At 53.3% G+C, this 12,408-nt stretch overlaps 1 protein-coding gene across 3 annotated transcripts; it reads right to left on the bottom strand.

The window, feature by feature from the left end:
* Window positions 1-334: 334 nt before the first annotated feature.
* UNC5CL (unc-5 family C-terminal like) lies at window positions 335-10,872 on the bottom strand. Of its 3 annotated transcripts, none has more exons than XM_032862276.1 (9): window positions 10,635-10,872; window positions 6,187-6,632; window positions 5,381-5,681; window positions 4,432-4,694; window positions 3,676-3,777; window positions 3,336-3,403; window positions 2,381-2,481; window positions 2,110-2,223; window positions 335-655 (listed from the first exon to the last, which is right to left on the bottom strand). In XM_032862276.1, the coding sequence occupies exons 2-9, from the start codon at window positions 6,569-6,571 to the stop codon at window positions 433-435; spliced, it is 1,557 nt and encodes a 518-aa protein (XP_032718167.1). In that variant the 5' UTR covers window positions 6,572-6,632; window positions 10,635-10,872; the 3' UTR covers window positions 335-432. The 3 variants fall into 3 exon arrangements, with proteins under 3 accessions (XP_032718167.1, XP_032718168.1, XP_032718166.1); XM_032862277.1 differs by having other exon boundaries at window positions 10,640-10,872; XM_032862275.1 differs by lacking the exon at window positions 10,635-10,872 and adding an exon at window positions 8,129-8,188.
* Between the last annotated feature and the right edge of the window lie 1,536 nt (window positions 10,873-12,408).

Raw genomic sequence — 12,408 nt, 5'->3', positions numbered from 1 at the left:
GGTTTGTCAAGCTCCAAGCCCCATCTCCTCTATCCCAGGATTCCCCGTGATACCCACTCCGATGCTGGGTGTCACGAAGCGCTCCGTGAATCCCAGGGGACTGGCCAGTCCGCAAGGAATGCCAACAGGGCAGTCTCCCAGTCCACTGGTCAAGGAGTTTCCCGGAGGCCAGCCAGGCCTGACCATCCGCTGGGCTCCTGCGCCCCCTGCCGGCCAGGACGGGACCTGTTCGCAGGACCAAGCGGGTTGCAATTGTGGAGGAGGCGGGCAATGAACGCACCCGGGGTTCACGGCGGCCTCAGGCACTGTCGCAGGGTTCTGATGAGATGGAAGGGCAGGACCAGGAGCACCTGCTGCATTCTTCCTCAATGTCAGGGGCCCCCGGGACCCAGAGCGCTGCGGACGGCGGCCCGCCCCGCCGCCTGGGGGTGCTCAGAGCTTCTCGTCCAGCTCCAGGCCCTGGTTCTCCTGGGCGACCCCGCGGACCGGCGCCGGGCTACCGCTGTGCGTCCCGCTCAGGTAGTTCTGGATGGCCGAGGCGCAGTCCAGCCGCTCCATGACGGTCATGAGGTAGTGCAGCTCCTGCAGGCTGCCGTTCTGCTCCTCGAATAGCTCCAGGATGGCTGCGGCCGGGCTGCGCTGGCAGGACAGGAATCTGGCCGGGATACAGACTTGGTGGGCGCGCTGTGGCCGGATCTACCCCATCCCCCAGCTCCGGCCCTCGTCCTGCTCTTACCTGCCTTCAGGGGACTGGGGTGTTGGGAGGGCCCGGGGCCTGAAGACCTGCGATTATCCTGGCTCAAAGGCTATTCTCTCTCTAGACCCCGGTTTCTTCCTCCTTCACAGGGAGCTTGGGCAAGAGGGCCTCTAGGGTTGCTTCCATCTCCCATAATCTTAACTGCTTTCTCCACGTCCCCCACCCCAGACATACTCTCCCCTCCTCCTTCTCCCCCAGGCCACCACATCGTGCCCACCCGTGAGGAAACAGTTGTTCTAAACCATGGCTTCGCCAGGACCCTTCCCTCTTCAAAAACATTCCAGAGTCTCTTTCCAGTACTAGCCAAGCCCATACTCCAGACCCTCAACTTATCTATAACTTGGTGTTGCTGTTTTTTCCTGACTTTTTCTCCCAATCCCAATCCCAAACCTTCCTTCTCTGAGCCTATCCCTTTCCCACTTTGCACACCACACCCACAACCAGGTGTGCTACTCCCTCCCAGCAGAGGGGCAGCTCCCCACTTCCCTACCACCTCCTCCCTAAAGCCCTAATTCCCACCTCCTAGGTGGACACCACCTGCACCCTCCAGTTCAGACTTTTGGTCTGAGCGACCCCACGTCTTCGTGCTTCTTGCTTTAGCTGTTGTGTCTCTGTTCTCAAGTTGCTATGCAGCAGTGGATATATACAATACACAAATATGTACAAAAAACCCTGCCTTTATTGTTTAGGCTCTCTGTACCGCTTACTAAGGTGTGAGTTCCTGGATGCTGGAACCAGGTCTCATTCACCTTGTATTCCAATGCTGAGCATAGTTTTCCAGGACACTTGATAAATGTGGGTACTTGATAAATGTTTAGCAAACAGGTGATTTTTAAATCCACTCTGCTTTCAGCTGGGTCCAGCTCTAGTCCCATCTCCTGGGTGAAGTCCTTCCTGACCACTGCACTCATAGTCTGGGTTCCGGAGCTTAGTTCAAAATTGTTCTCCTACTGATTGCTGTTGACAGAGACCATGGTTCCATTGCCTGCATTATTACTAACATTTACTGAATTAACATAGGCCAGGCACTCAACTACATGCTTTGTATACATTATCTTATATTCTGCCTTCTACCCTTCAGAGCACAGCATGTCAAGCACTCAGTATGTACCCAATGACTTATAAGTTAATTGATTCATTTTTTAAATATTTATTGAGCACCTACTCATGAGCCAGGCATCATTCTAGATACTGAGAAAATGGTAATAAACAAAAAGAGCTGCTCTATTGTGGGGAACAAGATAGGGAATAGCCATTCTCTGACTGACTGTGCTGCAGTCCTCAAGGTGTCCTGGAAGCCCACCACCCCAGTCCCACCCCCCCCTCCCAACTGCAGACCTCGTCCCTCTTACCGGATTTTCATGCCACAGAGCCCCAGGTGGGAGGCCAGCCGACGCCAGTCATTGCCCGTGATGCTGTTCGGTTCCAACAACATCTGCAGTTGCTCAAAGAGTTCTGGGGGCAGCCTGGTATGGGAGAGGTGGGGTTCTCAGAAGGGAGGATCAGAGAAACCCAGTCTGTTCCACACACACCCCAAATGGTGGACATGCCCTGCAGGAGCCGGGGATGGGGGAGAGAATCCCAAATGTCCCGCCACCAGTAGCCCAAGCAACCCCACCTCACCTGTTGCACGGGGGTGGTTGAGAGACAGGGGGTGGAGCCGCCCAGGACTCTTCCTCTGATGCCTGGAATCTGAGGATTTCCATGTACTTGGTCTCCAAGCCCTGAGCCAGCAGAGGGTCAGGAACACACTTAGGGATCGTGAGACTTCCCCTGAGCAAGAAACTGGAGAACCTGCCTCCATTCCTCAGATCCTTCAGCCTGTCACCCAGAGCTATTCTACCAGGAGATACAACCCTGCCCCACCTAGTGTCCCTTCCCCTCTGCTCCTCTGACCCCAGAACTTCCAGCTTTAAGTTTGTCTACTGAGCTCTTTGGGAGCTGAGACATGAAGCCAAAGAGGGTGCAGCCTAAGAGATCAGGAGAAGTCTCAGTGAGGTCACAGGGCAGGGAAAAGTCAGTCAAAGGTCGGGACACTGAACTCAGGCATGTGCCTCCTTCCCTCCATCCCTTGGTCCCTCCTTGAAGGTGACAACCTGAGAGGTACTGGCCTACTCTCCACTGAGGCGCCACCACGGCTCCCCAGGGACTCTCAACCCTGATGTCAACTCTCCCCCCTCAGGAGAGTGTGATATTTAACTCTCATCCCACCTACTCAAGCTCCCCCCTCCCCAGCTGCTCTCCACACTGAAGATACACAATATCATCTCTCAGGTGCAGACAGTCAGCCTAGAAAGAAACCACATTTCTCTGATGTCCAAGTTCCTCTGGGCTAAGAAATGGGCTTAATCGAGGGTTTGGTTCTTTTACCCTCCTACTGGATTCATCCATGGATAGACAAGAGAGTCAGGGATGGAGGGCAACTTGGAAGCCAGGTGGTCTCAGCCCCTAGAAGAATGCCATCCACCTGCTTGATTATGTGATTGAGGCCAGACTTACTGGTCACCAGACTCCTCACCCACTTTGCCCAGGGCTCCCCCAAACCTTGCCCTTGCTTTGCCCCTCAGCTCCAACTCACATCCTGGAAAGTGTGCATGGTGACGATGATCTCACTGGTAAGTGTGGAGCAGTCATCATTCTCATTGGCTACAAAGAGGAGAGGACACGGTAGGTCAGCAAGGGCAAAGCCTGACATAAGGGAGCAGGAGAAGTGAAAGGGACTCCACAGACAGTCTTTCAAAATCTGAAGGCACTGGGCAAGATGCTCTATCTTGCTCTCTACTAAGATCAGTTGTGACTCCTCGCCTTTTAGAGAAGGTGTGCATGCATGCCTAACCAAATAAGGAGCTGCAGGGGGTGGGGGGAGGTGGGGGCTTGGGAAGGAGAGGGGAGGAGGTGGACCGGGTCTTCTGGACTACCTGCTTTTCTCCGGAAGCAGAAGGAACGGAAGGGGCACTTTCCATGCCAGATGTGGAGATGGGGAACCAGCTGGCAACTGCTCTCATCCACATTCTCCCAACCTGGAGAGGAGGCAGTGGAGGGCCTCAGAAAGTGGGGTCTTCCACGAGTGTTTGAGGACGCCTACTCTGCAGCAGGTGTCATGCAGGGTGCAGTGGGGAGGCATGAGGCGGGAGCGAAAGCAGGAAGGTGTCTGGAGTGGATGCGAGTCCTCAGAGCCTGGACAGGGACCCTGTGAGCAGCCTTCTCTTACTACCACATATCTCCCACACACACAGCACACACACCTCCCACCTCCCATCCACGACCCGCAGAAGCAGCCATGCATCTGGGCTCTGTCCGCGAACCACACAGATGTCCTCGGCCCCGTAAGCAAGTGCAGCAGCCTATGCCACAAAGGAAGGGGGGGAGCAGAGAAGACTGGGACCCCTCCTCAGAACTAGCCCCAGCCAGGGGAGGCAATAAAAGCCTCCCCTCCCCCTGCCCCAGCATCATCCTGTCCTCCCACGGACGGGCCAGGACCAAATGGACCACAGAGGAAGGAAGTGGACAGAGCCCGGGGCTTCCGCAGGCAGCCACAGAAGCCAGAGATCCCCTTGGAACCCCTTCTTTTGGAAGCCAAAAGAAACTCGAGGTTCCCAGGTTTCTACCCAGGGGAAGCCCAGACCCCCTCCCTCTAGTGGGGCCCCTGCAGCCCAGGCCCCCATCTCACTCACCCTCAGAGATGTACTTGAGCTTCAGACACTGGTCCCCGCGGGCCCCTGTGAAGTCGAAGAGCTGGCAGGGCCCACGCAGGCGCCCCCCGTGGGGCTGCTCATTGGTCACGGCCCACTGTAGGGCGCAGGGTGTGTTGTTGAGAAAGTAGATGCGCAGCTGCAGGTGGGACTGCCCTGGCGCCAGCGGTGAGCAGAAGACAGCCAGCTGTAGCCATTTGCGGGCATCCCGGCCCGCAGGCACCTCCAGCACACAGGTGTAGAGACTGCAGGGAAAGATGGGGACTGGGGAGCTGGGGGCCCCATGCACCTGCCAGCTGGCTTCTAAAGCACTAGGAGCCAAGGATCGCAGTCAAGGGGGGAAGTGAGGGGGAGTCAGGCAGGTAGGGGGACAAAATGTGAATCACACTGAAGTGACCATCACAGAGTGGGGGAAGGGCCAGCAAGACTCCTCCCACGTGGGAGGGAGGGAAGGCGGGCTCAGGGCCACTGTGATTCAGCTGGGTGGCCCTGTTGTGCTCAGTGGGAAAGAAAGACAGAAGAACCTAAGATCCTGGAAAGACAGAGCTAAGGGCAGACATGAGATGGGAGGGGGTCTTTGAGAACTGGAGGGGACAGCCTGCCCTAGCCCTAGATGGTCCTGAACAGGGACATAGGGTAGACACAGACAAGTTTAGAGAGACAAAGGTGGGGATGGGACAGACCCTTCTAGATGGAGGACTGGGGTGGTAGGTGTAGATGGGCAGAAAGCCTGCCTCAGGGGCCACAGTCCTGGACAGGGCTGGAGTGGGACAAGCTGCCCTACACACTAGGACAGAGGGAACAGGAAGGGCCACGGAGAGTGAAGGGGTTTGCAGGCTGTCTGGGACAGATCAAGGGGCAGTTCCAGACAGAAAGTGGAGGATGAGGCCAACCAAGACAACGGGCAGGAAGACTGGGCCAATGGGCCTACCTGAAGTGGGAGAGCTGGATACGACACTCGTCCCTGGAGGTGTGGGCCCCAGGCCGCCCCAGGGGCCTCCAGGCCTTGGCATCGAGCAGGGTTGTGTTGCTGCTATAGGTACGAGCATGGCTGGGCTCCTGGGCACAGTGCTTGAATGTGAGGGTGCAGGGCTTCAGGAAGGAGGCCCCATGGGGGCCACACGCCACCACAGGGCTCACCAGCCCCTGGGCTCGGGACAGTGATGGGGCGTCCAGCAAGTCCCACACCAGGATCAGGGACACCCTCTCCTGGCGGCCCAAAGCCACAGCTCCTGGGGAGAACAAGAGTTGAGATGGGCCAGACAGGCAGGCTCACCCAACCCCAGAGAGGTCAGGCCACACTGGGAGGGGAGGTGGGACAGGAGCCCAGGAGAGAGATTGCCTAGCAGGGCACATGGGGAAGCAGTGTGCAAGGAGAGAAAGGCTGAGCTGGCTTGTGGAATAATCCTGAGCAGGTCACCCTCCCTTCACTCCTGGGCCACTGTTAGCCCTTACGGGACTAGTGGGAATTTGCAAGAGGTGCTCTTGCTCCAGACACTTTCCATTACTGAGAATTGTCATAACACACTGTTCATTTCCACCTGGCACTTTATTTCCTGTCAGGGAGTTGTCACAAAAATATGCAATCTATCCATCTTTGGAGTCAATGAAGTCATAAAAATATAAATAATTTTCAAAATTATGGAGATGTCTACAAATGATGCTCCCTGAGGCACAACACCCTTGTGCAACACACAAGGAACAACTCTAGGCTGAGAAGGGAGAAGGTGCTGTTACCTGGTGGGATGAGCAGAGAGATGCCCATATCCTGGAGCATCAGGCAGCCACCACGGTGATCCACCTCTCGAGCTGAGAACACCAACAACTTGTGCATCAGCTGACGGATGATGGTCTGGCCTTGAGTGGGTGTGTGCAGTTCCTGGTAGAAGGCGGCCATCTCCGGCAGTGTGGCTGGTACACACTGCCTTGAGGACTCATTTTCTGGTAGGGGAGTGGGATGGGCCACTGGCTCCTCTTGGCTATCCAGCTTCCAGCAGGCCCCCAGCAGCCAGCGAGGACAGTGCCATCGAAGGCACTGGACCAGAAGGAGGGCACTCGCCACCGGGACACCCACCAGCAATAGGAACCGGGCCGGTTGGAAGGCACTCTCATCAGAGCACATCCGCGTGGTCCCTCGATGCTGCCAGTTCCCCTGCACCCCTGGGCCAGCCAAGGCCAAGGACCTGGAGGAGGAATGAGGCAGTGCCAGGTAAGCCTTTTCAATGTCCTGGAGGCCAAGGCTTAGCTTCCAGCCGGCTGCAGTGAGGGAGCCAATTGTCTTCATTCCAGTGCATCCTCGATTAATACCTTTATCAAAACTTCCCCTATCTCTGTCTGACTCAAGAACCTGCCATGGCTCCCCATGGCCTAGTACATCACATTTAAATCCCGTGAGGAGGATGTAAATTCAAGTGCCACCTTGGCCACTGGCTGAGCAAATGTGTCCTATTGCTTACTGTCCCTCAGTTTCTGCATCTGTCAGAATACTGCTCTTGATCTTCACAGAAAAATCTTTAAGTGGAATAGCAAGTTACAGAGAACTAGACATCCTCCAACCCCATTAATGTAAATAGCAGAACTGTAGACAAGTATAGATACATATTTACGGGTGTATACATGCCAACCACAGAGAAAGTTCTGGAACAGTACTATGCTGTAAAAATATAATGTAAGTTGGGGTGCCCAGGTGGCTCAATCAGTTAAGCATCCAGCTTATGATTTTGGCTCAGGTCATGATCTCATGGGTCACAAAATCGAGCGCTGGGTTGGCTCCATGCTCAATGGAGAGTCTGCTTGGGATTCTCTGCCTCTCCCTCTGCTCCTTCACCCATCACTCTTTCTCTAAAATAAATAAAATTTTTACATATATATGTATACAGACACACATATATATAACCTTCCATATATAAATCTCTAAATATACATAATGTTATATATGTATATTATATGTAATATATATATATTTTATACATATGTAAATATATATTTATTATATATAATATATATAAAATGTAAGCCACAGGGGCACCTGGGTGGCTCAGTGGATTAAAGCCTCTGCCTTCAGCTCAGGTCATGATCCCACGGTCCTGGGATCGAGCCCCGCATAGGGCTCTCTGCTCGGCAGGGAGCCTGCTTCCTCCTCTCTCTCTGCCTGCCTCTCTGCCTGCTTGTGATCTCTGTCTGTCAAATAAATAAATAAAATCTTTAAAAAAAAAAATGTAAGCCACAAATGCAATTTTAAACTTTCTAATGGCCATAATAAAAAGGTCAAAAGAAATAGGAGGAATTAATTTTAATAATATATTTTATGTACTTACCCCAATATATTCAAAATATCACTTGGGAGGAAATCAATGTAAAATTACTGAGATATTTTACATTCTGTTTTCCCACTAAGCCTTTGAAATCCGTGTGTATTTTACACTCACAGTGCATGGCAGTTGGGACCTACTAGTGATTCCTGTCTGGAGCAATGCAGGTCTGAAAGGACTCACCCCATGCTATTCCCCCCAGTCACTACTGAAACAGACAGGAAATTGAGAGGGTGGAAGGTGTGAACTAGGACTTTCACTTTTCTTAAAATCTTTTTCCTGAATTTGAATTTTTTCACCCCAGGCATGTATTTTATATTAACTTTGTAATTCTTTTGAAAAGCTACCAAAAGTTAAACAATAATTACCGCTCAGGGTGATTGTGAGGATGGCATGAGATCATGGGGAAAGCATTTGCAGATGATAAAGCCCTGCCCAAATCTGTTTCTTTAGGCCCCACCTATTGCCAGAAAGGTCAGAAGGTAGCTCACAGGGACCTGTGAACTAGAAAGAGTAACACACTTAAACATGGAAGCAAAACGAGAAAGAAAACCAAAGTTTTCTCCAGTGAGGCTGGGCAAAGGCAGGCGCTGACTGCCTGCCCGCCTGGTTACCAGCGGGGGCCTCAGATTGGAACCTGGCCCTTCCAGCAGCTTCCCCATATGGTTGCCAGACCTTCCTGAGGCCCTCTAGAGCCTACCGCCCTCATTCTCCCTGAATCTCCAACACCCTACACTCGGGCCAGGCTGGGGTCCTCACACCCACCTAATTCCAGCCTCTGGCCTCTTCTCCAGCTGTTCTCCCCATCTGCCTCACCTACCCACCTGGACCCCCTCCCACTCTACAGCGCCTCCCTGTGGTTCACCAGCCCTTGACACGCTCACCCCTCCCAAGTTTCTCTCCATGGCCATCCCACCTTGCAGAAGGACCCTTGACTCTATACTGTCACACTTCCTGAGCACCAGCTGTGTACCTTGAACTGTGGGATAAAGATGATGTCTCAGGAAGCTCTTGAGGGAATATGATTCGTTTGCTCTGTAACCGAGTTCTGGGTGGAATCATAGCCTCTTTCAAAATCCTGGAGATCCCCGTGGTTAATTCACTGGGATCTGCACTAGAGAGAGGCTTCTGGCATCCGTTCCTCCCCACTCCCTTCGCTCACACCCCAACCCAGAGCTGAGGCCTCTCCTCAAGCTTCCAGGTCCTTCCATGCCCACCTTCTTTCTTCCTTCCTTAGGGCCCACGAAACCCAAGCCCCTTTCCTTGGGTCCTCCCAGAAAGGGGCAGAAACTCCTCTGTAGCGTCAGGATTAAGGACTATGGCAGGATCTATTCCCCCCACCCTTATCCCATCCCCACCGAAAATGTAGACAGGAAGGAAGGTTTGGCATTGCTCCCTTTGCCTTTCAGTGCAACCCTGCAGACACACTGTAGCGGCTTGCTTCAGCCAAAGACCCTTGCAGGGCACGTGAGTGAAGTGGGTGAGTTGGCAAGGCCCCACATCTGGTGGAAAAGGGGGCTGGAGCAGCCAGCTCCCCTTCACGCTGCAGCCATTCCAAAAGGTCCTCCAACATAAAAAATAATTGGGATTATAACTGCAGTAATACTGGTTATCATTCATGGAGCTCTACCCCATGCCGCTGTGTTGGAGCACTCTATGTGGCCCATCTCATTTGATCCTCATAGTAGCCTTGTGAGTTGGGTGTTATTTTTACCTCCGCTTCCCAGATAAGGAAGCCAAGTTTTCTCCTCACCATGGAGGCGTATGGGAGATTATTAAGCTACAACTGAAGGCAGAGGGAAGGATGAACAGAGATGATGACTATGTTTCAGAAACACTACCTTTCTCTCTCTGCCCCCTTTTTCCCCCTGGGTCTTTCTTCCTTTCCACTTCTAGAGGAAGTGAAGTTGAAAGAGAAAGAAACAAAAATAAAGTAAAAATAAATGGAAAGACCCAAAAGGCACATCCTTGGTTCCACGGTGCGGGACGAAACCCTCCCCTTGCCCACAAAGGCACCGGTGGCTAGTTAACATGAAAGAAAGGAGGGACTCCGCTATTTCTGGAACAACAACCTTCCTGGGGCCTCCAAAGACCAGAGTCCAAATCCCCTCCACCCCATTGGATGGCGCAGCAGAGTCTCCCTGCCCAGCCTCCCAACCTGAAACAGTTGGCATATTACTCCCCAAGGCCCCAAGGGGCCTCTCATGGGCAGCCCATTCATTAACTCTCCCCCAGCTCGGCCCCCTTTCTCCCAGGCTGACAGATCTCCAAGCTGCTTGGCCCTCACTCCATCCTCCCCTTAACCCTAGGAGGAGGAAGGGTCCTGAATCTACAGCAGGCCAACCAGATAAATATAGCCTAGACCTTCTCAAACCCATGCCTGCCTCCTTACTACCCATGGCTCCAGTCTGCCTTGCCCCTGACCCCAGACTATCACGGGTAGCAGGTCCCCAAGACAACGGTGTTTTAGAATGCGGACATCACTTGTCCCTCGGAAGTTGCCTCCTCCAGCACAAAGATCTGGATTCCTGCTGTAACACTCTGCTCATGTCCTTTGAGGTAGCTCTCAACCCTCGTCCCCCATCACTGGTTCTTACCATGCCTACGCAAACCCTGCCAGCTCATTACTGAAACACATAAAAAGTACCAGACAGATGAGTCCAAACCTGCCATGGGCAGCGTTCATCAGCATAGTCCACATTTCCATAGTGCATACAACAGACTCCCAGATCCTCATGCCCACTGAGCACTTGCCCCTGCCCTCTTCTCCTCTAGCAGAGGCTCTCCACACTCTGGCTAAGCTGGCCTGATGGAGCCCCAGGTGGCCCCATTGCAATGCCCACCCTGCCCCCGGCTACCCCAGGGGGTGCTCACCTTACCGTGTACGTGCTCCCAGAGGCTGTTGGCTTGCCCAGGAATAGCAGTTCCTTCTCTGGGAAATCAGCCAGACCAGGTCACCAGGCCAGCCGACAAGGAGAGGTGGGCGGGGAATCCGGGCAGGAGTGGCCCGGAGCTTCCTGGCAATGACCTGCCTCCCAGAGCCCTAAAGAGGGGTGAGGGAGTCTGTCCCTATCTATTGGCAAAGTCCAGCTGAGCTGGAGGAGTAGCTGAGGATCCCAGAAGTCAGTCTGAGTCTGGAAGGGAGGGGACAGCGAAAGAGAAAACCTGGGTACAGGTGAACCCCTCCCTACAGTGCCCTCTGCTGGTGAGTGGCTGCTCCCACCAGAGGCTAGGGAAAGGGCAGAAGGTAAGAGGAGGGAGCCCTGACAGGAGCTTCTCAACAACAGCATGCACACAAAACACATGAAGGACAGGATGAAAAGGGGGGTTCTGATCCCATATATGTCTGAGCTGAGGCCTGAGATTCTGCATCTCTAAGAAGCTCCCAGATGATGCCAGTGCAGCTGGTCCAGGAGCTTAGACAATGTCTAGTTGCACCCTTTCCTGCACAGAGATGAGAGGAGGCACTGAGAGGGTTAATGACTCACAAGGTGCTGGCAGCATTGGGGTGTTCCCCTATCTGCTTCCTGCCCGTGTGCAGTGTGCAGCAGCATTGGCAGGAGCCCTGAACTTGGGGGAGAGCAGACTTTGGGCTGTTTGCCAGCCTGAGTCCTTTCATTAGAAATCCTGCCTCAGAAAGTGCCAGTGGAATGAAAGATCCCCGTGAAGATGGATTTTTTTCCCCAGCTGTTTGCTGCTGTACTCTTAGTTCCTGATACAGCCTGGTCCATAGCAGGTATTGAATAAAGACTTGTTGAATGAATGCATGGGCCCACTCAGAGAAAAGAGGATGTGTTCTGGCCCCAGACTACAGACACTGAACAAAGGCGACTCATCTATTGGCTGAGTACACTTAGGCAAGTTACTCGACCCCTCTGAGCCTCCCTTCCCTTGTCTGACAAATGCAGATAATATGATCTACCGTGTGAGGGATAAGCATAGTCGTTATTGAGCTAATAACTGTAAAATGCTCGCCACAAAGTAGATGCCCAGTTAAGTGGTAACTATTGTCACGGTGGGCCCCGTGGGCTGGCCTCCTGCTGTCGAGGACCGAGGTGAACTCCCCAGACCCCCAGGTATCAATCATCTCATAGAACATAAGTAACTGCCCCTGCTTTCATCTCAGTTAATGATTGCTCAGTCTCTTGTCTCTGACTGCAACCTCCTCCCCTCTGCTGCCTTCCCCAGGGTAGAAGCCAAAGGATGGGATAAACTCCCAGGGCTAACTGAGTCCCCAAAGTGGAGAGATGGGACAAAGGAATGATGGAGAGCCGCCAGCCTGGGAAGGGGACCTCAAGAGTAAAGGACGAACAAGGGAGAGGTGTTCAGAAGTTTGTTTGTTTGTTTGTTTGTTTAAGATTTAAGAGAGAAAGAGAGATCACAAGTAGGCAGAGCAGCAGGCAGAGAGAGAGGGGGAAGCAGGCTCCCTACTGAGCAGAGAGCCCAACGCGGGGCTCAATCCCAGCACCCCGAGATCGTGGCCTGAGCCGAAGGCAGAGGCTCAACCCACTGAGCCACCCAGGTGCCCCTGTTCAGAACTTTTATAGGGACAGAAAGGGCGGGTGTTAGTCTTTGCTGGACAAGGATCTGTGTGAGTCACACAGGAGGCTGCTTTCTCCTCTGAGTCATGAAGTTATAGGGGTTTGTG

This window comes from Lontra canadensis, unplaced genomic scaffold (genome assembly GCF_010015895.1).
Source record: "Lontra canadensis isolate GAN:19392208 unplaced genomic scaffold, GSC_riverotter_1.0 scaffold23, whole genome shotgun sequence".
NCBI lineage: Eukaryota > Metazoa > Chordata > Mammalia > Carnivora > Mustelidae > Lontra > Lontra canadensis.
Note: the sequence above shows the minus strand (reverse complement) of the source record. Positions and strands in the feature narration are given on the sequence as shown.